Source organism: Dromaius novaehollandiae, chromosome 6 (assembly GCF_036370855.1).
Source record: "Dromaius novaehollandiae isolate bDroNov1 chromosome 6, bDroNov1.hap1, whole genome shotgun sequence".
In the NCBI taxonomy this organism is placed as follows: Eukaryota; Metazoa; Chordata; class Aves; order Casuariiformes; family Dromaiidae; genus Dromaius; species Dromaius novaehollandiae.
Window position 1 is genome coordinate 6,776,692 of NC_088103.1, and position 27,838 is coordinate 6,804,529.

Consider the following 27,838-nt stretch of genomic DNA (forward strand, 5'->3'; position numbering starts at 1 on the left):
GCTAAAATACTGGTATTTGTAACTGTCTAAAGGATGGATGTTTGTATAGATGTTTTTCAACTGCTGTTTGCTTTTTCTTGGGGATATGTGCAGGTGGCGACGTCCATGCCATTCAGGTTGCGTGGTTTGTTTTTTTGCTTTGAAGGGCTGGTAGAACAGGAAAAGAAAAATATTTAATACAGTGGAGCGTGCAACTCCTTTCTATCAAGTAATTCCTTTCTCTTTCTGCGGACATCTATAGAAAGTGGCATTATCTGTAGAAAGGGGTTGGTTGCAAGTGTGAAAGTTGTTTGGGTAGGTACCGTGTCTCCTGATCTAATCCTGAAATTGCGTTAAGGTCTTTCAGAAACACTGCTAAGCATCTACCTTGAAAGGTTTGGGTCGTGGGGATAGCTACAGTGTACTTGTGAAATGGCAAGCACAGGACTTACATTTTTGCAATGTTCACACAGTCACTGGTTTCCTAGGAAACTAGTGCCTGAGCACATATAGCCAAACTTGCACGCTGGTGCATGGTTTCAAAGTATAGCAGCAGAAAATGGGCTCCCGGACTTTAAAAATTGCAAAGTGGAGTTAGGATTATTTGGACTGTACTTAGTGCTTGTTTGTTAGTAACAATCTTGAGGCAGAATATTTCTGAAAAAAGCCCCTAGGAATACTGCAACTCTTTTTTTTTATTATTATTTTTTGGTCTGGAGCTGTTTCTTTCTTCGGACTCCCTTTTTGATTAGATTTGTGAGCATATTTGTCGGAGATGTTTCCTGTTAAAACACACAAACTGTGTCAGGAAAGCCTTGGATCAGCTCTGCAATGTAGGCTTGAGGTAAATTGGAAAAACACCCTGCCAGGCCAGCTTATCTGGTTCAGTTATTTAATATTCTGGTGGTGGGTAATCTGAACAAATAGAAGAAATCGTACTGTAGCTGTCTGAGGTGACTGAAAATGAAACTGTAGTCTTGTAAATACCCACATATTTTTAGTTAAACGGTATTTTAGGTTCAAAGCAAGTAAGTAATGACAACTGTGTATATGCATGCCTATATTTATCCATGCATGCATGAGTATTACATTAACATAAATATACTATGAGACTGACTTTTATTAAAGTACAAAATGAGTCAACCTTAATATTGGTAGTGTATATAGAATATTTTCCAAAATTGGTTGGACTCTGGGAATGTAAAAATGCTGCTGGCTCCTGCTGTCTGGCAGTCAGTGTAATTCAGACTCAGTGGCAAAAGAATAAATAACTGGCGACATGCAACAAAGGCTTTAGACTTTCATCGCATCCCTGCCCCTAACCCCCTGGTGTAACTTGGTCCCTAAGATCTGTCGGAGCTTATTACTATTTAAACTGCCTACCTAATGGGAACTTTCTGCAAAAATCCACTGGGTGCGGGGAATTCGTTAGTGTTTTTGCAGTCCACAGGCTAAACAAAGAAAATAACTTTCTTGAGATGGGTAACGTTTCTGAACAGATGAAATCAATTGCTGTATGACTCAGACAACAGCACATCAAGGCAATAGCCAGGTACTTAATGAAGCTGTAGTTAAACCAAATGTAATGCCAATAATGCCATTAAATAAGCTTCTGTTGGTCTGAAACCACCTGGTCAGCCTCACGTCAGCCCGTGGGAAGGTAAGGGAGCGTGTAATCCTGGATACTATTTCTGGGCACGTGAAGGGCGGGAAGGTGACCAGGGTAGTCAACATGGATTTGCAAAGGGGAGGTTGTGCCTAACCAGCCTGACAGCCCTCTGTGATGAGGTGGCCGGCTTGGTGCATGAGGGGAGAGCAGTGGTTGTTATTTATCTCGACTTTAGTGAGGCTTTTGATGGTCTCCAGTAACATCCTCATAGACAAGCTGCTGGAGTGCGGGGTAGAGAAGTGGTCAGTGCGATGGACTGAAAACTGGCTGAACTGCTGGGCTCGGAGGGTTGCGATGAGCAGCATGAAGTGCAGCTGGAGGCCAGTCACTAGTGGTGTCCTCTAGGGGTGGATACAGGGCCAGTACTGTTTAATGTCCCCATTAATGACCTGGATGATTGGACTAAATGCACAAAACTGGGATGAGTGGTTGTGCTGCCATTCAGAGGCACCTTGACAGCCTGGAGAAATGGGCAGACAGGAACTTCATGAAGTTTGACGAGGCAAAATGCACAGCCCTGCCCCTGGGAAGGCGTAACCCCATGTACCGGTACAGGCTGGGGCTGACCAGCTGGAAAGCATCTTTGCAGAGAAGGACCTTGTGGACAAGTTGACCAAGGACCAGTAACACACCCTCATGGCAAAGAAGGCCAACAGTGTCCTGGACTGCATGAGGAAAACTGGTCAAAGAAGGTGATCCTTCCCCCCTAGTCAGCCCTGGTGAGGCCACACCTGGAGTGCTGTGTCCACTTCTGGGCTCTCCAGGGCAAGAAGGACATGGACCTGCTGGAATGAGTTCTGCAGGGAGCCACAAAGAGGAAGGGACTGCATCATCCTCGTATGAGGAGAGCCTGAGAGAGCTGGGACTCTTTAGCCTGGAGAAGAGAAGGCTCAGGGGGACCTTATCCACGTGTATAAATATCTGAAGGGAGAGTGTAAAGAGGATGGGGCCAGCCTCTTCTTCGTGGTGCCCAGCGACAGGATGAGAGGCAATGGGCACAAACTGCTGTAGGAGGTTTTGTCTGAACACAAGAAAACACTTCTTCACTCTGAGGGTGGTCAAGCACTGGAACAGGTTGTCCAGAAAGGCTGTGGAGTCTCTATCCCTGGAGATATTCATAACTTGACTGGACATGTTCCTGGGCAACCTGCTGTAGCTGACCCTGCCTGGGCAGGGGAGGTTGGACCAGGTGATCTCCAGAGGTCCCTTCCAACCTCAACCATTCTGCGATTCTGAAACAGCGGTCATCTTAATAGCTATAGAGATGCTTTGAAAATCATAGCTCTTAAATCTGAGAAATTCCATTAACTAGAGAAAATGGAGGAGCACGGTGGAAGCAGCGTTCATCTGTTTGCCTTTAATTTTCAGTGTTGTTTAAAGCAGTGAAATTCTATATGGGGTTGCACATGAATTTCGTAACAGTAGCTGAAACTCCATCAAATTTGGGAGAAATGCATTTTTTTGAACTGTGTTTTGTAGTTTTTTTGAGACAGATATTGAGATAAATGATTTTGAGACATGATAAATGACATGATTTTCTTTTTTTTAGCAGCGTGGCTCAACGTAGCTGCTACCGAGATCACAGTGGCTCGCTTTTGTTGTCTTGGCTAGGCAGAGCTGGGTACCTGCATGGGAGCCTGCGGAGAGGTGTGGAACAGACTGTCTGTTCTTCCCAGCAGCAAGGAGTTTTGGTGAGAGGCTGGCAGGGACAGACGAGGCCATAGGGTTTCATTTGCTCTCTCTTCCTGCAGTGACAAGTGAGGGGAAAAAAGGAACTGAGTGTTTGCGTGTCATGAAGGTGGGGGCTAAGGAGGGAAAAGGAAATGGTGGCACTCTTCCAGCTTGCCAGATGCAGTCTGCTCCCTTCGTCCCTGCTTCCAGGTTCCCCCGTGTGTGCTGGGGTCCTCCTTGTCCCCTTCGCAGCGTGTGTCCTGGCTCTGCGTTCCCAAAGCCCTCTGCCTTCCCGCTGCTGCTGTTCTGCACAGCAGGGCAGACTGCCCTTCCCAGGGAGAGGGCTCTGTGCGCCCCATCGTCTCCTTCTCCGTTCTCTTCTTAGCCTTCCTTACTTGCTCCCCTGGATCTCTCCTTCATTTCTATTCCTGCTCCTCCTTCCTCTCCAAGATTTTTCGCACTTCGTATGGACGTTTTGCCCTTTTCTTCACTTTCCTACCCCAAAGCTCTTCCTTCTCTGGAGCTCTCCCATAGGGTCTAGACTCCACATCTCCCTAAAAAAAGCTGCCTTGTTCCCACTATACATTGGAAGACAGAGTTTCCAGTGGCTATAGTATACAATAGCCATGGAGGCTCGGTATCTTTTTTTCCCCCAACAATCCAGCTTTTCTAGCATGCCAGTTTGTACAGGATCAGCCTGCTTGCGACTGATCAGATGTGACGTTCCCTGGGCCTCCTGTTATGGGCCGACAGCAACTCTATCAAGCCGACTGCCCAGACCTTGCTTTGCTCAGCCCAGAGACAGATAATGCGCATCCCCCGGCCCTAAAGAGCGAACGCCGAAAAGGACGCAGAGCGGAAGAGCGGCTGGCTTTGTGTCAGCGCAGTAAGTGATAATGGTATCGAGTTATATTGACAAAACATCATGATACGCGCAGTGCAGTGGCAGTGTCATTCCGCAGTTATTCGGTATGTCTCCGTGCTCTGTTTGATGAGGTGCTCCTCCAGCTCTGGAAGGCTGCAGATCACCTTTTATTATTCCTTATCCTTGCTGCGGTCGTGCCTATGGACCAAGCAAGAATAAAGCCTCACCGTGGCAGGAAGCATGCAGCCATAAAATAGCGGGCTAGAGCTCAGTTAGAAATGGTGTGTGTATGTGTGTGTGCACGTACCTTCATGCTGTGCATGGTCTATATGTGAGTGGAAATGGAATGATTTGTCTAAACTTGTTAGGTATTTAGAAAATACTTGAATCGGAGTGTATTTCTTTTTTTCCGTATGCATCTCTGCATTTTTTGTAAATCCTGTTAGTAACAGGGCAGTTGCATGAAGGGGAGAACTGGTCTCCTCTTCATCAGACACTTGATTGCTTCATATTTTCCCAGTTGGAGTCTAAGTCTGTGAGGCACATGAGAGAAATGGAGCGTGGAAAGGCAATGGCTTTTATATATTAGCCGTATACCCAAACACAGATGTACTCAGATACCATGATAATGAGTGTGGGAGGAGAGCTGAAATAAGGTGAATTCTTTGTTTTTCCTTGACATTGTCCTGGTTCAGAGCATAGCTTGCGATTCATGAATGGAAGGCGCAGACTTTGACTTGCCACTTGAAGTCAGACTTGTTGCTGTGGGAATATAATTGAACCTTTACAGCGTTTCTGCTTTGGAGAAGGGACACAGGTGGTGCAGCTCGTGTTTTGTTACTTCTTAACTGAGTCTGACAGGGTATCTCATAGTTGCAGCTTGCATTGGCAGGAAGAGCTCTTGTGGCCTTTTTTTGGCTACGGCACAGTATTCAGTTGCGTGGTGGGTATTATATTGCGGCACAGCAGCCTTTCATTAGCGGAGTCGCAAGGGAATGCTAACTATCCATCTTCCCGCTATTCATTTGCTAGATTTATTAATGTGCCTGCAGGAGGGCATGCACCATCAAGGAGGAGCGCTTTCTGCAGTCACGGCCAACCCGAATACCACAGCACATTAGCCAATAATTGCAAATTCGGGTATGTTATATGTACCACCGCTGTTTGTTAGGTATCGGGCACTGGGGAAATGACATTTGGCTCTGTATGGTGGCAGACCTGACCTCTGCTCCTATTGTGCAAAAACAGCTGCTCTGCCTTCTGCTTTGCAAGTGTTGTTATTTTCTCATCAGCCACCATGGCAGGTACTTCACAAACATGTGTTGTCCACAACTAGGGACAAATGATCGCTCCCCTCCTAAATCCCAAAGCTCTCTGCTTTCTTTTTTCCTCCAGACTGTGTACAAGGATGACTGTTACTCTTCTTTAGGCAAAGGAAGAATCATTGTCAAGCAGATCTCGACTCGTTTTAATTTCATGCCATCAGTCTTGCATAGACACAGCAGATTTTTTTTTAATGGAAAGCCAAATAGAGCTCAAATAGGGGGCCATTAGCCTGATATTTAGAGCCTCACTTGGCAGGTATAGACCCAAGTTGAGGTATTATCCCTGTATTTACAGATTCAAGTGGAAAAGCTCCCACAGGGAATGAGGCAGCCCCATGAGCATAGCGAGGATGAATTCTTGGGAAACTTGGCTGAAATTGGGCAAAGCACGGATATGAGTCCATGTCACTCAAATAAGTAGAGGCTTTACATCTAGAATATGGAGGCTCTTTTCTTCTCTCCTTGGTTTTGACCAGAAATTACATCCATGAGCTGGAAGACTTTGTCTTTGTCTTTTTTCCTTTTTTTTCTATTGCAAATTTAATCAAAATGAACCTGTCTCTTTCTTAAATTTTCGTAATTTTTTTTCCGAAGCAGAAAGATTTTGGAGGCAGTCTCTGGGCTGGGTTATAAATTGGAGGCACATTACTTGATCGAGCTTGCTAGACCTGAGGGCCGCAAGAGTTTTGCTTGGCTGCAAGGCTAGTACCGAAGATGGCAACTGTTTAGATATAGCCTAATAATCATCCAGAGCATTGTGGTAGCATTGTTAAATTGGTGCAAAATTAATGAATGTGTAACAAAAATGTAAAGCATTGTAAATTTGCATACTACTTGTATAGGGTTTGGAAGTGGAGGTGGAAACAACCTGACTTAGGTACTGAAGCAGAGCAGAAGTCTCAGGATGATCAAGACAGCTACACAGGATGTAGATGCTTGTGTAACTTACTGAGAAGGTAGGATCTTTAAAGATATATAAAGTTTTAATAGATGTTGGATGAGCCTTGTAAGGCTTAGATTCTAGTTCCCGAATAGTTCCTAGATTATTTTATTTTTAAGTTACTTTTCAAGTAACTTTTGACATAGTACTGAAGAAATGATAGCATAGGGGAATAATATTCCACACTTTTCCAAGCCCCTTAGTGGAATTTTTTCCAATTTAATTTAAGAGTGTGATACTGATTCCCCCAAAAGCCCTAACTTGATGTTAGGTTGTTTGCTCTGTAACTCGGTCAGGGTTGTCCCAGATCTCCCCTTGACTTCCTCATGCAAAATGTGAGGTGTGAGAGGGGTCGTCACACTCTGAATTGCAAGTATTTGCCGTCTGATGTAGTCTCTTAGGTCACCAAAAGGTAGACAAGGCAGAACGCAAGGCTGCCAAATTCTTTGTGCTTGGGCATCACCCGTCGTTCCTCTGGGTTTATTGTTGGGAGATGATAGTGCTATGTCTACCGTACCTATGCTGCTGTACAGGTTTTCTTCTTTCCACCATCTTCTGCTTCTTTTAAACCTTTCTTGTGCTCTGCACGCTTTCAGAAGACCCAAAAGTCTGTTTTTTGTCTATTTGTATTGGTGATACCGAGATTGCTCAGACACAGCCATTGAATGCCCTGATACCAATCCTGATAGCAGGATTGCTTTATAGGCTCAAGTGCATTTTTTTTCCAGTGCTTTCACACTAATTTTCTGGGGTAGCTGTCTTTTATTCTCAATATGTGTACTGCAGAAAACTACAGAATATTTTTTTCCCCTGAGTAAGAAGCTATCCTTTTGCCCTTTGGCAATATACTTTTTAAAAATACATCTGTTATGCAGTAAGGAATTCTGAGGAGTTAAATCAGTCGTCTGCTTGTGCCTCTCTGCACTCATCTCAAGAGGTAAATCAGATGCCACCCTGACAGACATCTATCTGTATGGTAAGACTTTAGCAGGCAAGCTTTGGTTTAAGTGATTAGGGGAAAAAATCATTCTGGGTACCAAGATGCATGCACAGTAGTTTTCAATGCAAAGAAGAGTACTTCTTTTTCACATGCACTGCTACAGGTGCCCAGGTATGGGATCATTTATAGGAAACAAACCCCCCAAATAATACTTTGGAGAGCTACAGTGCTATTTAAACAAGAATCTCAAAATGCTAATTTTCTTTTGTTTGTTTACTGCTTGAAAAAGCTTTTATTAGAAGCAGCCTCCCTTCAGAACACAGGTCTTTGAAAACTTTTGCTGGTGACGCAGGTCTTGTTGAATGAAATAACTAGTGTTTCCACTTTGATTATTAGAGGTTTGGTTCACAGCCAGGCGTATCTGAGCAGAGCTGCTTCGTATAGAGGCTAAGGTTAAGGATCCATCCTACTGCTGGTGCTTCGGCTGAAAACTTCATTTTATCCGCAGGACTCAGGAGAGTGGTCACGGTCACGTACAGCAGAGATTTGTTCTGGGGAACAAAAAGAAAAAGTAATAAGATGGTGATACTACAGCTGGTTCCTTACAACGGTTAAATATAGACAAAATAGCATGTAGTAGGGAAAAAAATGTTCGCTCTGCTAACTGGGCTATATTTAGGTGTCGGATAAACAGATTTCTGCTTTTGACCCTCCCCCTCACACCCCCGAAACAGCTTTATATGCTGTCTGCAAATGTCTTGGTTGTTCATGGCTTCTGTTCTGTGCAAAAAAAGTAATTCTGGCTGGTAAGGAAAGGAGATCTGTTACAGCTGAAAATCTGAGAAGATAAGCTTTTATGTGTATGGTCCCTATGTCCAGTCTTATTCTTGCCCTGCAGTCCTTCGTTATATCTACCTCCATAGGATGTTCCAGTTTGCAATACAGTTACTACTTAAAATACAAAAAAACCCCTCACTATGACTAAGTGGTATAGGCTAAATAATAAACATCTTCTCTTATAGTTGCTGTATTTGATAGCACTTGTGAATTTTTACCTTGCAACAGGCTATTTTCCCAGCAGTACTGCCGGTGGTGATTGCATGGTTAGCTCTACTTGTTCGTCAGTGCATAAGTGGTTTTATTTTATTTTATTAAAAACAAATAGTGTAATATTCTGCCAGAAGAGATTAGGACAGGGAGTCCTCAGAGCTGCAACTGTTACTTTGTGTTTGGAGAAGAAGGTTTCATATGCCCACATAAAACGCTTCTTGCAACCTTAGAGGTGGCCTGAGTGCAGTATGAAGTTATTTTATTAGTTTAATTTTTGCTTTTTGCAGACATACTTGTCTCTTTCATAAGGTTTTTTTTTTTCTTTTCCTTCCTTCTAGCTTATAAAAGGTTGGGCAGCCTGGATGTCCAGTGTACTATCTTGGAGGAAATTCTGGCCAGCAGAACAGGCTTCAGTCTGTCCCAGCATTGCAGACTTTGATCTAGCTGGTGTTCAATGCTGACTTAACAGCACTCGTAAAGTCTTGATTTTCCTCTCCCAGAGAGTGTTAGCTGTAATTCCTTTGTAAGGATAGGACTTGGCAATTAGAAGTTGGGTTTCATGGCTAATTAAATTGCAAACTACGAAACTGGGTCTTTAACAAAAACATAGGATATGTAAAATTCCAGTGTTCATTTATCCACCAAGCTCTTGGTTGATAGACATTGATTCTCCCCCCACCCCCTCAAGACAAACGTAGTTTCCCAAGTTTCCCTTTAAATAACAATGCTTAATACAGATATTAGTTAATGACAGATTTGTTTAGGGTTCTTTTTCTACTAACCTGACAGTAGGCTAGAGTCTCTAAAACCGACTTGATTACTATTAGAGATCCCAGGAAGGTGAACAGCTGGCAGTTTTGAGTAGTTAAAATTTGGTCTGTTTTTTTCTGGTCTAAAAGCTGTGTGGAGCCCAGTTTGATTCTTGGAAAGGATAGCTGGTCACTTGGGATTTCTGCTGCTTAACTTCCAGCTGGGCGTGCTGTGCATAACTGTCCAAAAAATGAAATTAGAGCACCTGCAAGTAGTAATTCTGCCTGTCGCTTCTTTGTTCTCCATGACCTGGCAAGAGCCTCTACAGACGTCTCTTTACTGCTTGGGAGAGAAATCTGATAACTGTAGAGCTGAAACTCGGGGAGTATCTCTTTCAACCGGATTTTTGGTTGTATTCTTGTTTTTGGATGCTGCTTTGATAGCACAGGACCTGGCAGAAGTCCTCAACTCTTGGACATTCACAGGACATTGGAGACAGTGGTAGGAGAACATCAAAGATGAAACGTCATCACAACTTTAATTCTCTGACCAGGGTCAGTTGAGAGATTTTTTTATTGTATTATGGTTTCAGTCAAAGCCAGTCGCAGCATTTAATGAGAAATGATGTGACTGAGACTGGTTTAGATGGGTTTTCTATGTTTCCTCATTCATTTGCCTTATGTCTCAGGGTCCTGGAAGGGCTTTTTGCAGCGCTAGCATCTCCTTAAGTGCTATTAGCTGCACAGTGTAAGTGGTCTTATGCAGATGCCTCTGTGTGTTTTTACTATGGCAAAATCATCAGTATGGTTATAAAATTTGTTTATATTGAAATTGCGGTTCATTGGGTAAAGATTAAAAGAAATTCCAGCTTCTAACAAAATTAAGAAAGATTTAAGATAATAGTGATGACAGCTTAATGTTGTTGAATCATTGTCTGGCTTCCTCAATACTTAGTATGAAAATATTGATCACTGGGGCCCAGCTCAGTTATTGGAAGATGGCAGAGAGATGGCTGAGGACAAAAAATTTTTTGCCCCAGGGACCCAGGTTAAGCATGTTGAACTCTATTTAACCCATTCCTGCCACCTCCATGTCCTTTGCAGTTCATCGCCTTGCCCACAAAATAGTGCAAAGATTTCTCCTTACTAAAATACGCTGCAGCTGAGCAGGATCTGTAACTGTGGTTTATCCAAACAACTTGTTCAAGTGTTGGTGTTTCAAAAACAATTGTAGTAATTTAAAGAACAAATATTCATTGTTTTGTTTCCTTCAGTGCATGCAAGTGTGTACATAGCTCAATTGAGTTTGAAGGGGGAAAAATATTCTGATTTACTCTTTTTTGAAAGGGGCAATCTACAGCTGCTGAAAAGGATTAAATATAAAAATAATCTGGTTTAATAATACAGAGATGTTGAAGCTCTGCAGACCGCATATGATTTGCTTGACCTTTATAAATAGAACAGCATTGTATCTTTATTGCAAAAGGACTGTAAAGTAGCATGCTGATTTGCTGTTCACCATATATTGCAGTTTTTAGATTTTATTCCTTGACCAGAAAGGCAAATTGTCCAAGTAGGATTTGGACAGAATAGCACTGTACATACCGGCTTTCTCAGAGCACTGCCAAAAAAATGCAGATACACATGCACAAAAGCAGCAGATGAAAACCGACTGGGTCAGACTGGTCTCTTGTCTGTGGTTTCAACAAGAGTACTGGTATGAATGTGTTACAGGCCCTTATCTAATCAGTGTAGGGTTTTATCACACGCCAAGTAGTGGCTTAGTCCAAGACACCCTGTCCGCACCTAATGCAAACCAGCACTGATATGTTGTGGTATCACAAAACACGTTCAGGACTTGATGCTCAGGAATTGTCTGGCCGAGGCCCCAAAACAACCACTGGGGCCACAGGTCCAGCTTCAACGCTGCATTTCGTCTCTGGAGGTCCTTTCCAAGCTGTGCTATTTTTTGATTCTGGCATTACTTATGCTTTTTGTTCGGATTTATTTTACAAAACCGGCAGACTCCATATCGTCGAAATGAGCTACAGGTTACTGTGGCTCTCACGGCACTTCTCCCTTCCCAGGAAGAAGTTATTTAACATGTTGAGCACCTTGTAAAATTTGTCACCAACTACTAAAAAAATACGGTATAGAGAAAGAAAAACAGGGGAAGTCAAATCCTAACGTCCCTTTTAGCATCAGTTTAGGAACACTACACCTAATATTTTTGACAACATCTGTCTTAAAGGACACCAGGATTAAAGATGAATAAATAAACAAGCAAGCAAAGGCAAGTAGTTACTTCGTTGCAAGAGGTGGATGTCCTGTGTGTCGTGATGGACAAAGAGTTGTCATTTTTGGAGTCTCATGGGGACGTAGGTAAAATCAAAGTGTATTTCCAAAGTTGTGGCTGTGTGTCAGTGCTAGCTGAAAGAGCCTGTAGGTGAGCAGAGGAATTTCATTTAAGATAGGTGAATCTTGCACGACGTGGTGGGTGACCTACACAGTCGGTGGGTGAAAGTAAATAATCTGAAGTCCATTGAAAATAAAAGGCGTTTCAAACTTTCCATAAAAGAAGGCATACAAGTACTGGTCTCTGGACAAGCAAACAATAATATCTCTTTCTTTCAGATGCTGTGCTTAGAGATCGGCTGCTGTTTCTAGGTATTGTCATGGAGTTTTCTTTCTAGCTCTGGCTGCTGTTGCTGTCTGCTGGCAGAGGGGAGATAATAGACTGAATTTAGATAAAAATGCTGCAGTGAAAGTTGTGCTATTTGTTCACTCACTCCAAAGATTTGTGTGTTTTTATTCTGTAAACTCAGTAAAGGGAGAGAAGGTATGTGTTTTGGGTTTTTTTTAGGAGTTTCAGTGTCAGTTACTTTCATTTTTCATTGATTTAACACATGCAGGGGTTGATCTCTTTAAACATGTTCTGCTCGAGAATATGTGATTTATTAATTTATAGACAAACAGCTTGTGTTTGCTTTTGACTCTGAGGCAAAGAAGTGCCAGAGCATATTTAAAAAATGCAGTTAAATGGTATTAAGTAATACTTCTTTAGGTCAGAGTTAAATTGGATTTAAAATTATTTCTGCTTACTCAAGGAGTTCCTGTTTCCTATTTAAAAAAACAAAACAAAACAAACAAAACAAAACAAGAAAACCCCCAGCTCTTTAGCGTGCATACTTTTTGCTCTTGTTATCTCTCTGTTTATTCATGTAAATATTTCCTAAGTTTAGTGTGTGGATTTTGGGGGGGAACCTCAAAATATGGCAGGATTGTAGTGGGGTTGCTCAAAAGCAAAGCAAACACTGCCTTCAAAACCCCATACAGTATTTGGGATGGAGGAAGCTGTTACCGTTTCCGTCGAGAACCACTTGTGCCACATGTAAAAGGCCATTGTTTCCTTCACTGATTCTTGTGAGGGTGGTTTTTTTTCCTCCTTTTCCACCAAATCTAATTGAAGTACCTCTGCTACTTCCTTTTTCCTCTTCTACTCTTCTGCGTTAACCCCGAGGGCTCTTCTGATTCTTTCTAGCTCCTCTTCCAAGCCTGCTGTGTCTTCCTTCAGACCTTTAGCTTCTGGCCTGCAGCTCCAGCTTTCTGCTCAAGGAAGATGATCCAGAGTAAATGCAATGGGAGCAACCATTCCCCATTTTGAAGATGGAGAGAGCAAGTTGAAAAGGTGCTTAAAAGTAGGGTAAATATAGTAATGCAAGGAAAAGAACATATGGGGTAAATTAGACATGTGAGCTAACTTACTCTTTCAATCATATGATGCAGAGAGATGTAATTTAATTCTGTGCCCTCTTCTAGCTTATCTTCTCTGTCACAGTTCTCAGCCTTGAGCTGTTTCCTTTCTCCTGTGCCCCTGTTTTGAGCCTTCCTCTAAATAAATGTTTTTTTTGTGAAGTGCCTGGGCAGCAGACTGGCACTCTTCATAGTAATTCGTGAGGAGCAGGGGCACTGATAACTGCCCACAGCCATAGCATATGTTGCAGACTGGTGCACAAACAGTTCAATCTACCATATGTCACACTTCAGAAATGTTTTGAGAGAAACATATATGGCTGAGTTCTGGTTGCCACTCTTGCAGGCATGTCGAAGCATGGGATACAGATGGCCAAGTGTCATCTCCATTTGCCCTCCTTGAGTTCCACCTGATAAAACAAGTTCTAGATCCAGAGCATCACTTATAATGGGGTGTTAGTTATCTGGGCCCTAACGCTTGAGATTGTGCAAGGTGGCCCTCCCAGAGGCTTGAGGATTAAATCCGTAATCCTTCATACACCTTTTGAAACTGTCTTGCGTTCCTCTTGGTAGGATTCAAGTCAACTCTTGATCCGTTCTCTAACGTTTGATTCCTTGCACTTGCAGATCTTTGTTGCTTTATGCATTGACGCATTTACCTGCCAGCAAATCAGTATGCATCTGTCCCATTTTCCGTGGTGCTTATTATCATAATCCTGTTCACCCATAGTCTTTGTTCTGGCAGTGTTTGAAAAGAGAATCCCCCACGTCCCCTGATGTGACAGTGACAAACTACAGCTCCACTTCGTGCACCCTGTCTTTCAGAACAGAGCCTTGTTTCTGCAGAAACTGTCTAGTGATGGCAAATATGTATGCTTTCCATCACTCAAGGCTTAACAGTGAATCTCGAGCACTCCTGTTTTATTAAAGGAATTACTTTCTTGGCTTGCTACAGGAGATAAAATGGCAGTCTATTTAATGCACCTTGCTGCCCTATCCTCCAGAAACAAGCAGTGCTCTCGTTTCTCTTTGAAATGGTCCAGTTTGTAAAGAGTAGAGATCTGGCAAGCTTTCACTCAGGAATAACTCAATATCTTTCATGCTAGAATTATGGCTTGCCCCCCCGCAAAGCTGCAATACCAGTAGGTTACGGTTCTCCAAAACTTGCTTAAAGGAATCGTTTCCCTGGTGAGCATGCTCTTCCTCAGCTTTACTTTGGCAGTAAGCTTGGGTTGCTCTATCCTTTCTTCTTGTATTCCCTGAATACAAGTGATGCTATAAAATGTCAGGTTGCTAGTATGCTGGTTGTGCAAAAGTATCTCGCTGTTTGTAAGAAATATGGTGTTTCTCCTGTCAATATCCTGTCAGGCTGAAATTCCTAGAAACCTTCAAATCCTCTGAAGGACAGTTATTTCAGTCCAAGAAGGGCTATGTCCCAAAGCTTTTAAAATTGCATAGTCTTTTCCTTGCCCACCTTTCACTTACCTTCTTCTGATGTGTTATTTATCACTTATTGTTCAAAATTATTCTTTTGAATTCTTTCTTGCATTCCTACTTGGACTGTAACACAGCAATCCTCATTGCTAACTGAACTCTTGACTTGGGAATTTTATAGGATTGCCAGGAAAGATAATATCACCTGTAAGCGTAGCATGATTCTAGCACTTGTCTAATATGCAGCAGTTTGAAGAAACCCCTCTGCAGATAGCTGTAGAAGAAATAGCTGGATAGGGTGTCAGAGGTTTCAGGTATCCCTATATTTTCTAAGCAGTGTATATGGGAATTTGGAAAGCTTCTCTGAATGTCCAGCATATTTCCTCTTGCCTTCTAATTGATTAGAGGACCTGAGACTTTATGGAGACTCAGCCCTGAGGCTGCAGGTTTCCAAGCCTAGGACCATGTTGGCTTTTAAGGGAAATCCGCTTCTCTAAAGTTAATCACCTTCTGTTGCTTGTTTGCTTTATAGCTAGGCACTCTGGCCATGGCTGTGAGGCTGCGGTCCCACCTGCAGCACACCTCCATAAAGACAGCACCTTAGTCCATCTCTCTACTTCAGACCTATGTGTAGTGTTTCTGTGTTGCTTTATGGACTAGATGGGTTTTGCCTTTGGTTGCAGTCGAAGGCAGAAGTACAACTAATGGCCTGGGATTCTTAATAGACTTACTAAAACAAGATTAGCGCAAAAGTACATCTGAACAAAAAGCATCTTATACGAGGCAATTGCTGTCTGGATATTCTTCAAAGCTCAGCAGGATAGGGACAATCGATACACATGCAGCGGGAATAAGAATTAGAAGGTAATATTCCATATATGACAATCTCTCCCTGATCTGACTTTGGCTGGATGGAAACCGCCAGTGGCACCTTCCGGCTAGGAGTCCCAGCCTTGCTGCTTTTCTTTCTGCTGCAGTTCTTTCTCCGTTTAAATGTTATCAAGTTGTATGACTTGCTATTTAGGTTGTTGGGAGTTCGCTGTTGTTTGGCTGGAGGCGCTTGCCCAGCTAGTCTGGTTTATTATTAGACTACCCGTAGTCTGCAAGATGGTGCTCCCATGACTTCACTCAGGATTGCTGTTTTACTGTATCCTGAAGTAGCCTTTCCGAAAGCAGATATATCAGCAGTACTTGTCTTTAAATCCCTCTGCCTTGCCCCCTGACTCTCAAGGGGATAATGTTTTTTAGGTAATCCCATACATCTGCTTTCAAACACTTGTTTTAAAGCATGGCAGCTAAAGCCAGTCCTTTTACTGACTCTTAAAGAAGCAAGTATTTCTCCCTAAAATCCCTAAGAATATTTATTCAAGAAGCAGGGATTCTTCACATTGCAGTCTGCTGTTGTACACCTATAGCGTTTGAAACGGGGACTTCTCCAGGCAGCACCGGTAAAGCAGGACTAAGGCACCTTTTGTACTGACAGTAACATCCATCAGAAGGGTTAGCTGCATCAGATTGATTGATTGTTGAATCTCCGATCTTCTTTCACGAGTCACATCTGTGAAATCACATCCTAAACTTACATTGGAGGCAACTTTGTATTTACACTATCATGACACTGCTCACTTCTGGTGCTCTTACGCTGAGGAGGAGCAAAGTGCTTTTGCAGAGCACATTCATTTTGCCTAGGCAACAGCGCGTTTAGAAAAGATCGCAAAATGTTTGTAGCCTCTAAGCCAAGAGATGAGAATGAGCTGTCTCTGCTCAGAGGAGCTCTAATTGGATTTCTGCATCTATTTAAATTAGGTTATCATCCAGTTGGCAGATTTCCTGCTTATTCCACCAGGGCGAAGTCCATCTCTGTAACTGCTATCAGTAACTTTCTTCTCCAGGGCATCTGAATGCAGTTCTCTGTCCGCATGTTCATTTATCACTGTGAAGTGATGCAGACCTCAAAATACGTTAATAAACTTTGGAGAACTGTTTTTAGGTGCCGTTTAGCTGGACTCCTTATACTTGCCTCCAGTCAGGGTTTACTGCTTGGGAGCTGCCAAGACTAGAAGTGTAAGTGGATAGTTGACTGACTGATGAAGAAACTCTTGCCTTAAAATAGATGTTTCTGTCTGAGATAGATTATTGTGACCTTCAAGATGTGTTGTCTGTGTGTCTACTACTCTGTCTTCATAACTGAACCCGTCTGGTGGAAATGAACTGGAAGAGTTCAGACGGTCTCTGGAACCCTTGGCATCGCGACATATGGGTGCAATTTTTCCCCCCACTCTATTTTCATTAGCTTTAAAAGTCTCCAGCTCAGTCGCACTGGACGTGTGCATCAAGCATGGCAACATGACAACACCTCTCCAAAAAAAAATACTGTTTTTTTCTTTGCCAGGCATGTGGCCATCTCTTGGAGAGGTCCCATTTCTCCTTCGCCATGACCTTACTATGTGATTTAGCCTATGATTAACCGGCCAAAGCTTATACGTCAAGGGACCATTTGCTTCAGCTAATCAAGTAGCTGATACGTCCTGTTCAAAGGTATCGGCAGTGGCTTCCCAATGCAGCTTGTGTGGGAGTTCCTCGGAGGTGCCAGATATTTCAAAGCAGGCAAATTCTATTGGCAAGAGCCAACTTTTCCTTACTGAGCAAGCCAACGTTTCCAGTATCTAAAGCTGTTTTTTTGTAGGAGGTAAAATACTAACCTAGAAAACAGTGGTAAATTGAGATCTGTGGGGTGAGACACGTTAAAATACAAGAGTTAACAAAAACCCCACGTCACTTGCTTACAGTATTTTTGTGCTGACAACGTTTTTCAGCGTAGGTGAAAGGAGAATTTAACTTTTGTCTTAAATTATTTCACATTTTAAATGTCAATGCTAAAACATAATATAATGAGCAACAGGGTAAACGAACTGTGTTTTTTACTGATATACTTAGAAATCCTAACTAGAGCTGTCTGTCAGCACATGCACTACAAAGCTCCTCTACTCCCATAACTGAAAGTTGTATTTAAATACAGGCAAGGTTTTAGGTTTAGACGAGGGCGCAGTTGATTTCCCTGCTGCTTGTGTCTTTACTCAAAATGTCAGTTTAAAAAATTTCAGTGTACTGTGCTAAAGAACATATTCTTCCCCCAGCTACGAAGCAACAGTCTGCGCTGAAGATGTTTAAGGTCCTGCTCAATTTTTTTTTTCCTCTCGGCATTTGACGCCAAATGCACTGTGGGTTGTATGCTGTAAAAAAAAAAAAAGGCAAGCACTGGATAGAAAATCATCAAGTATATTAAAAGGCCTTTCTTATTCCGTCCGGACTTGAACTCTACTCTATTTCCAGTTAATGGGATCAGAATAACTCTCAGGAGTTATATTTAAAATTCCCTTTAAGAAGCATTTAAAGCGGTCTTTGACCATAGCCAAAATAAACGGATAACGTAGAGTCATCAGCTATTAATGACATTACAGTCCAAAGCAGACCCAGAATACGCTGAAAGGTCTAGGCATTTCTGCGCTGTCCTGCTCCTAGGAGTATGCAAGCCTTAAAAGAGGATCCATTTATTTGTTTACGGGCTTAATGGTGTCAAGACAGTATCCAGTATTACCTACTCTAGAAAGCTACAGTTTTTGTTGCATTGCTGTCATGCAAAAAGTATATACTGCTGTATTCTGCAAAGATTTGTTATTATGCTGCAGGCTTTAATGCAAAATCTCCTGGAGCGGCGTGGGGGGAACCCCCCACCTTTCTACATTTTTTTGGAATATGTGTGTTTCCCACTGCTTTTTATTTCCACATTGTCACATTTTGGAGAGGAAAACACTTTTAGATGTTACACGGTGTGGATTGTAAACAGATGATTGTATTAGTTGTCTGGACTCTTGCATTTGATTATCCTGGATCAGAGGCAGTAGTTTTCCCACGTTTCCTACTGAAATTAGCTGAATGCTGTGTGGAGGAGTACCGATATGGAAGCTCCCCAAAAATGTAGCGTTTCAGGATAAATTTCTACAAATACGCTTGCTGGATTTGGTTGGTGGAGAGATGCAATGGATGTACGGTCAGTGTATTTAATTTAATTTGGATTTTTACAGCATTGATGAAGCAGCGCAAGGCGAGATGCTGCCGATGGTAATAGCTCTGAGCAATGTTTACAATATCAGCAAATAAGGAGCACTTATCTCTGAGGGAGCTGCACTTTTACTGCTTTAAGGTTCAGCCCTGGTGGCAGGCATCGTGTGTCCTCTTGGTCAAACTTCTGTAGATCTTTCCCTCCTAAATATAGTGTTTTAGGTCATTTGTAGCAGTTTGCATACCCTTGATGGTTGAGGTTCTAGAAAAAAAGTGTTTTTCCCACATGCGTGTTGAGCGTAAAAGTTTGTATTGAAAAGTGTTTTAAAAAAGAGTTTAGAGAGAGGAACAGCTAAAGAAATTCTTGTAGACTTTTTCCTCTTCTCTGTAAAGTAAATACAATATGTAATTTTTTTGCATAGACATTTTCCAGCCTTATTTGCCTGGTACATTGCTTTTTGGTTTTGCTCCAGTAGACTGTCTCCACAGCCTGGTAGTTTAAAGTGCTTTCAGTATGTAGCTGTGGTGTTATGCTTGTGAACACCAGGAAATTGAGACCTGTTCCCAAATATTCTGTTAGTGTTGCCTAAACTGAACTCCAGTCTCTCTTTCTCCTGGTCCACCTTTGTTAAATCAACTATTCCCAGTAGTATATTCCCTGGAAAACCATACTCGTGTAGCTACTATAGCCTTCTTTTGACCTAAAGTTCATGCAAGCCCTGTTGCAAACTGATGCTCTACCAATGCAGTACGTTGCAGAAATCTGAAGCCCTCCTTGAAAACTTCCCTGGATCTATATTGCAGTAATCTTTCCGTCTGCACGTATGTTTTTTCCTGTCGTTAAAGTCAGCAGGCAGCACTGCTGATGTTGAAATAGGACCTTTTGGGATGAAGATTAACACTTTGTTCTAATATTTATCGTATGTGCCTGAAGGTACAAATCTAGCATAGAGCACGTGCTTTTTTTGTGTGTGCATTGAGTTAAAAGGTTGAGATTACTATTAACTTTGCTGTTTATAAAATGTAAACTACAGACAGAGTAACAGTCTATAAAACAGGGTTTTGTGTATAACTGCGTATACTGCAGACTACTATAGCAGTAACTTTGCTTCTTATCTAGGGCTGCAGAACACTCCCAACTGTTTTATCGCATCTGCTACAAAACAAGATTTTTTATTTTCTGCATTCATGCATATTTGAGTAGCCAACAGATGTTAGCAACAGGGCTTTGAGCAAAATGCTGGGCCAGATTCTGCATTTCGCTGTGGCCGCAGCAATAAAATAAACCTTACTACGAGCCTTTTCTGGCACAGCCGCGATGCGGCTTCTGTGCCGAGCTGCTACCTGCTGAGGTGGGAAACGCGGCTGAATTTTTGGGCGCTCATTAGCTGTTGTGCTCACTTGCTGGCGTAGTTAGCGGCCAACGCAGATCCACCGGGTCTGATTTGGCTGGAGAACTGCACCAGCCCGCAGTAAGGGATTAGGAGGTGCATGTGTAATTTAACATGTATTTACGTGCTTTTCTTCTAAGGAACATCTATCTTGCAACCAGTAATACAGGTTTTCCTGAATTAGGAAAAGTTTTCTAAAAATAAGGTGCTTTTCGCACGTCTTATATGAATTAACTTGCACCTACCATTGCCTTATTCCTTACGTTGGTGGACTTAAACCGATTTCGGAAAGGCTATATTGGAGAGGATTGTGCCTTCTTTTTTTTTTTTGAGTTGCTCATCATGTCTCCATTGCACTTAATCATTATTTTCTCAGAAAAAAAAGTGATGGCTTGCTGCCAGGTTCCCTGCCTCTGGAGAGTAAAGATGACAACTGCTTTCTCTTCTGACTGACCCTCCGCATTAGGAGCCATTCAATTCGCAATTAAGTAAATATTCATGAAAATGCACTCTTCTTGAAACAGGGTCATTTGGAGAAAGTCTGTTCTATTACAAATAGCGTAGGCTTATTTTATTTGCAGGTCATCTCCATTAGAGACTTGAATTGGAAAATACAAAATAAATACCCTTAAAAATTAAGAGGACTAATGAAACAACTGCGTCTGGTTGAAATGACTGACTTCTGAAGGCATGAGCGCGTATGTGACCATTTTCAGTGCTTTTTGTATTGAAATACAGACTCATGTATAAATGTGTCAGGGATAGATGCCATTTACCTGAAATATTTTTGTGTGAGTTACCGAAGGAAAACTGTTTAATAAAATCCAGAAGAAGCTGAAGGACGGTGCTGTGCCAAGCACGTGGGAATGGCAATCTACATTGCATGAATAATTTTTCTGTATTATTAGCCTGACGAATACTCCCTTCCATGGAACAATAGAGTTAATCTTACTGTAGCTATGACGATGTATTTTTAGTATCAACTAATTTTCAAATAGTTCAAGCTAAGCTTGTCTTTTTTTTCTTTTTAAGACAGATGGAAAATTTACTGATGAAAGGGTTTTTAGCTTCAAACTACAAAACGTACCATGGTATGATGTGAATGCACTCGTAAACGTGGAGCTTGATTCACGATGTGCTTGTTCCTACAGCGAGACGCTGCATATGGGCGTCTGGAGGTGCTTTTATCTCCTGCTACTCTATTTGTGTTTGAAGTCTCATTATTTAAGGACAGCTGGTTAAAGTAATACTTATTTTTTTTTAATGTTCAGATGTGGCAGAGTTATTATCCGGACTATTCTATGGAGATATCTAATTTTAATATGCTTAGTTTTGGCAGAGAAAGTATGTTATTGGTGTTGTGGCCGGCATGCTTTTTGTCTTAATGGTTGTATTCTTTTATTGACATTAAAGGGGGTTGAATGACTTAGTGGGCTCCTGAGCTTTAATCTCTGCAAGACCTCTATGTTGAAGGATCGAGGCTTTTTATGCTCTCACTCTGTTAGTTCAGAGATCCTCTTAGAATAGAAGAATACTATTAAACTTGCAAATTCCCATAGTTTGCTCCTGTTTTATATGTTCTACTGCTTTTCCCCCAAATGAACTTCCGATGGATTTTTTTCTTGGCCTCCGCACTGCTCCATCTCGGTCAAACAGGCCAAGTTTTCTGGATTCCTTCAAATCCTTCCCTGTACTCGGTTCCTCCAAGAAAACCTTTTTTTGTTGTTGTTGGCCTCTAAATTAACAGAGGAGCTCCAACCTCAACCATCTCTGAATTCCCCCCAGTCTCCTGTGGATATTTCATAAACACTCCGCTTGAAAGACTGACCTTATTTTATCAAGGAGAAAGTCTCATTTTTGAGGCTTGGAATGAAAGAAGCGGCTGAAACTGTAGTGCTGGCTGATATGACTAATGTGAAAGCTTTTATTATGCCTTCTCCTTTGGCATGCAGTCGGAGTAATGCTAATAATTAGTGCCTTTGTTATGAGAGTTTTGGGGACCTGTGGGGGTGGCTAGGACTGAAAGAGCAGTATTTAGTCAAGTCGTAGCCTAGAAAGACTGCAATCTCGCTGGAGCACAGAAGAACAAGCAAGTGGAGAAAGCAGGTTATCTGTCATCTAGTCAACCTTATACATTACCAGCCTTTCATTACCGAAGGCGAGAACAGCATCGGCCTTTCTGGTGGCTTTTATTTGCTTGCAGTAGGGAATGGGAATGACACTATGTGGAGTTGGATAAGATTTCACAAGAGCAAAGTGTTTTCATAGCAGTCTGATTTTTTTTTTTTTTTTTTTTTTTTTTTCCTTACGAACGGTCCGGAAAAGTCTGGTCTGCTTCACGTCCTGCGCTTTGGTTAGGTCAGTACTGATGGACTTTGATGTGAAGTCATGTGTTTTGTTGAAATAACCCCAAAGCAATCACAAACATAATAATTCTTTGAAATAACCCCAAAGCAATCACAAACATAATAATTCTAAGTGTTAAAGAACTAAATCTACGCTGTGTATAACCATGAGGTATACTTTAAACACTGTAACACAGATGCCATATCCCTAAGGTTGACTTTTTTTGGACTTTTGAAGCCCCAGTTTGGCTGTCTTTCAAGGGAGCATGATCCACTAACATACCTTTTTTTAAAAAGAGCTTTTTAAATTTGTCTATGTATTATTTCAACAAGACAAAACTCATTCCAGTGCCTAAGTTCTGCAGGTTGCAGTTGTCCATCTGGGCTATGTTCACGTTAGCAGTTTGTTCAGCCCACTGAAGTGGATCCATAGAGTGAGAAACTAAGTGCCGAGGACCTGGTGTCCGCTCTGAATGTGTTTCAGGGCTTTTGGTTTGGTCTAGGTCTAGTCTGATCCTATGGATTGAACCTGTGCTAGTGGTTGAAGCCGAAAACTGGGTGAATGGAGATGACTGGGAGTTGTACCTCAAACACGTTCCTGGTGTGCATCTACTAGTGTCTGCTGGGTGCAAACTAACTGGTGGCAAAGCCTTCTCCAGGAGCTTATACAGTGAGGTTTTAGTGAAAACTCTGTTAAAGGTTGGCTCACTCCTTGGATGCTCTTTGTGTGTTTTTTAATTTAGCTGCTTATAACAATAGTTTGGGGGTTTTGCGCCGAATTATCGTGTGATGGTATCTCTGGAAACCCCTTAAATACCCCCTCCAGAAAGTAAAAGCCCAGCAAACTTATGGGGAGAAGGTGTATACATATGTATTCCCACAGATTCAAAGTTTTAAAGGTATCAAGCAGATGGCTCAGTAGCAAATATATCGCTTGGAAATGATTTTCTTTTTTAATTATCCTATTTAAGCCCTGGTTCTTATGCATTTAGTATCTTCAGCTGTTCATTTGCACAAAGTTGCTTTGGGAGGCTTTTTTAAAATATGTATCATAATGTTGTAGTTACGCTGCATTAGCAGATAGATTAAGTTGGACTTGACGGTCCGAAGGGAATATTCGAGGGTTTGTTCAGCATATTGACTAGCGTGTCAAGTCTTAGCAGTAAGTACCTGAGAGTGACACAGCGTATGGGGAGCACTGTGGTAGTACGAATTAACAAAATCTCAGAAAAATCAGGAAAAAACACCTAAGTGGTTTGGTTCTTCCTTTTGCAAGATTATAGTTGCAGAGGCATTTCTGGAGAAAGCGGTTACGCTGCATATCCATTTGCATAGTCTCCCGGAGAACGCTGGAAGGGCACCTCAATTTTCTATTTTCAGAAACGGCTGTTTCCCTCCTAAACTCTTCTAAGAGTGAAGAACTTCAGACTTCTAACACAGTCTCATTCAAAACCAAAATTGCTTGCATAATTTTGTGCATACAAGTAAAATTTTTTGAATTTTCCACTAATGAGCAATCAAAAGAATGAATGGTGGTGCTATTTCTGCAATGATGGTGTCTCCTCTGAATCTTATTGCCTTTAGAGTTTGGTTAATACTGCATGAGAGGGCATTCTTTGAGTATCTCCTGCTTTTATATTCCCCAGTCTCTATAATTTAATAGAAAATACAGTCAACTAAGTAAAAGCTTTAAATTTCTTGTTTGTATTTCAGTTCTGTACGTGGAAGATATTTCAAGTACCTGTGTTAGTCTTTGAAGTTACAGACATGAAACTCGTAGCTAGAAGGATTTTGCAATCATGTGGAATCTACTCTTTAATTCAAAACTTGGCCTATCTAAAACTTATTTACAAGTTAACACTTAAGTTTTTTTTGTTGTTTAGTCCTTTGTAGTTGGACTTTTATCAGATTTGGGGGAAAAAATCTGGAGTTTTTGCAGGAAAATGCTGGCGCACTGGGACAGCGCGGTTGGGCTAAACCTCACAGGCTACTAATAAGCTCAGTTGAAGGACACGTGGATAAATCTTGCCTTTCTTCTTCTAGGTCCAAGGAACTAATAAAGGAAGCAATCCTTGACAACGACTTCATGAAGAATCTGGAACTGTCGCAGATCCAGGAGATTGTGGATTGTATGTATCCCGTGGAGTATGGCAAGGACAGCTGCATCATCAAAGAAGGAGACGTGGGGTCCCTGGTGTACGTCATGGAAGGTATGGTTTAAAGTGCTAATATTTGACGTAGCTCTGTTTCGTTTTTTCACCACATAGAGACTAAAACATGCAGAAAGAGATTGAGGACACTGTCTAAATACGTTTGTTGGGAAATTGCATGCACTACTCTTGCCTGGAAGAATTCACGCTAGACTTGTCTATCTCCCTGTGTACAGAAAGATGGTTAAAACTCTTAACTTAGCCCTGAGATACATTGGAATAAACCTCCACCTACATATAATCCTTTGGCTTTGAGGTGATTGCTTGCTTTTAAATTAAGGATTTAAAAAGGAGAATGATGTTACAGAAATGGGAGATGAGACTCGACTGTCTCATTGGACAAGGAGAATATAATACCTCCCTACCTTATAAAATGCTGAAAGTGAGTTGATAAATGTTAGGAAAGCATACTGGGATCTTTCCAGAAGCAGAGTATTGTGCAACTAAAAATAGTAGTGTTCTGCCTTGTGCATGAAATGTGCAGTATATGTAGTTTAGCACACCTGATGTGTCACAGTGATGTGCTGCGTTAGGGTTTTATTTTCTGGTGGAACAAGAGAGGAGTGAACGTTCTGCTATTTTTTGGGAGCCATCAGATTTCTGAATCTTATGACCAGACCCTTAGAGATGTTGTCACTGCGTTGCTTCTCCAAAATGTTAGCTATTTGTGTTTTGTATCCTGTTCTTTCAAATTCCCTCAATCTCTCCATGTCTAATCAGGCATATTTTTAATATATATGTATATATACACACATATAAATGTGTGTGTAATTTTGTTTTTTAAAGCAAGTATGTGTTGTCTACTATAGCATCGCTTTTCTGTCAGTGGCTGGTGGTAATGAGTTTCGACACTAATGGCACTTTTAATTTAGCTAGTGCAACAAATGAATTCTCAGTCTGATTTGGTGCAGTGCAAATGGGTAGATGCTTATACAGTCTCTTTTTGCTCCTTACCAGAGCTGTCTGGTAGACTCACGAGCATTTTGGCCGTAGAAAAACATCCGAGAAGAGTGGAGGTTTCCCTCTGGTCTGTGCCTTTCGAGCAAACGTGGGAAAACGACAGATTATGTATAACTTGTGTGTGTGTTAATGTACGAGTACATGCAGAAAATAATGTCTAAGAATTTTCCTTTAAACAAGAGGATTTTCAAGGCAGTAAAGGATTCTTTTAAACATAGTTTCCTGCCAAACTGTTAATGCTGTATAGTTGCAAATGCTCTCTGCTAGTTTCCCAAAACAGCTTTAATGTTCTGTCCTTTTAAGGTTAAGTCTTTTCTCTGGGCACAGATTTAATTCCTTCAGCTTTTAATATTTATACATTTTGCACATTCAAATGGTATTTTACATTATGAAGTAGTTAGTGGGAGATTCCAAAGCAAATCATGATAGGCTTCTACCCCAGCATTACATGGAATAATTTAGGGTTTTTTATCCTTTCTTTGAAAGCGGCAACTATTTTAATGAGGTGCAGTATCTGTCCTGTCGCTCATAACAAGCTGCTTTAAAACAATACTTGAATGGTACTTTTTCATGGTAAAATGTGTGAGGATGTGGGGATTTTATTATGCAGTTCTGGTTCAGTTTTCCAAAACACTGCCAGTTCAGAGGCACGTCTGCCATGTGGCTGGCTCCAGAGATTGTGTTCAACGTTGTCCCTTGACAAAACCTCGTAACAACAGAACACTTTCAAAATGAGCAGGTACTTATCTCCTGTTAAGTGTCTTCACATCCTTTGGAGAAGTCTTTTAGGGGCTTTACAGCCACACCTCTTCCCAGTACAGTCATGGCAACTGAACATGGCTTGGTACTGGGACGACCCTTTATTTAATGCATCTGATGCTGTGCTGCTCCTGTGACTATCCTCAATTTACCAGATGTTTCTAATTGCTGCTTGAAGCTCCAGCCCTCAGTTCTTGATCCCTGTCTCCTAAAACAACTCGTGTCAAAGGCACCCTCATGTGTTTCAGGCTCTTCAGCTTATTCTTGTTCTTCCTGCAGCGTTCTCTGGAGGACAGCAGGACTTGGCTCTCCCCCAGTCTCCTCCTTTGGTCTTATAACTTAATTTATGATTATTTAAATAGCTCGCTAAATATACAGAATGCTTTACAAACAAAATTATGAAGGGTTTATAGTCTATGTTTAGATATAATGCAATGAGTGGTAATGGAGCAAGCTGGAAGATGATGTTATCAGTGGGTTGGGTTATGGTTATGACAGCAGGCTCATTTGTTCCTTTTGGCTTATTATTCTGCATCTTCTCAGTTGCTCCAAAAACAAAAAAAAACAAAACAAAACAAAACAAAAAAACCCCCCGGCTATAAACTATTCCTTACAAAGCTCTACTGGAAAAACCTTTCTTAATGAATCTCCTAGTTGAACATCAATATTTTCTCAAAAATCACATAAACACTGCAAATATTTCTTCCATGGATTCTTTTTTTCCTTCTTTGTTTGGCCTTATAAGCAATTTTTAATCATGCTTATCAGGGTTATGTAGAGCATTTGATAATAGTTACTCATGCATGTTTCTAATTTATGGTTCAACACTTAGAAACAGCCTCTTGCCAGAAGTCTGAGTTCTATATTGGTGATGTTTCCTTAGATTAAATTAAACCATAACTTAAGATGGATTTGAAAACATCCATCACTTTCACTGTTACTTTCCATGCTATCTTTCATCATTATGGAGCCACAGTAATCTGTGTTTCGAGTTTTGCCTTACCCCGTAAGGCTTATTAGATGTGAAGACTCTACTAATCTTGGTGAGATCTTTATAACTATGATCCTTTGTGATTTCGGTTCTTTCACCATGGATGTTAAAATATATGTCTGTGTGACACTTGCTGAGTTCAGTGAATCTTAAAAGCTGGATAGTGATAATTGCTGAGCTCCAGACTCTTGCTGCTTTGGTGTGGCTTGACTGTGGCTTTATGAAGGTGGTTCTCAGGCTTGCTGTAGTCCTTGGGGTGGGAATGGCCATGTTTTGTACCTTATTGTACCTTAGCAAATGACAACACAAAGGTTCAGGAAAAGAATTGTGACTCCACTTTTCCATTCCCTATCTGGTTCTATCAGAAAGGTAATTTACTGCTGGCCAATACTAGGTTTGCACGTAGAGTCGTTTTTAGGCACGCATTTGCCTAGCCACCTCCACAACAGCAGGCTTGGCCTCTGCAGAACTTTCTTCTCCTGTCATGTGCTGTCATGCATGGGATGACTTAAACTTTGTATTCTTTATCCCATTATGGCATGCCTTGCATTAGTCTTCCTGCCCTCCTGTATTTCTCTTTATCATCAGGTGCCAGAGCAGCAATGGTAGGAACAGATTGGACTCTAGAGATGAAAAATTGGCAAATACAGTGAAGTCTGAGAACACAGGAAGAAAATCTTTGACACATAATTGATGGAATAATGAAACGTATGGAGCTGCAGTGCTGGGCGGGAAGAAATGAAAC

General features: G+C 41.5%; 1 protein-coding gene across 4 annotated transcripts in view; it reads left to right on the plus strand.

Moving 5' to 3' along the window:
• The window catches only part of PRKG1 (protein kinase cGMP-dependent 1), a 496,774-nt gene that overhangs the window by 44,055 nt on the left and 424,881 nt on the right, over window positions 1-27,838 (plus strand). For all 4 annotated transcript variants that reach the window (XM_064513567.1, XM_026097420.2, XM_026097419.2 and 1 more), the window contains exon 2: window positions 24,217-24,383. In XM_064513567.1, the coding sequence (XP_064369637.1) occupies window positions 24,260-24,383 (124 nt within the window). In that variant the 5' untranslated portion in view covers window positions 24,217-24,259. The remainder of the gene's footprint in view (window positions 1-24,216; window positions 24,384-27,838) is intronic.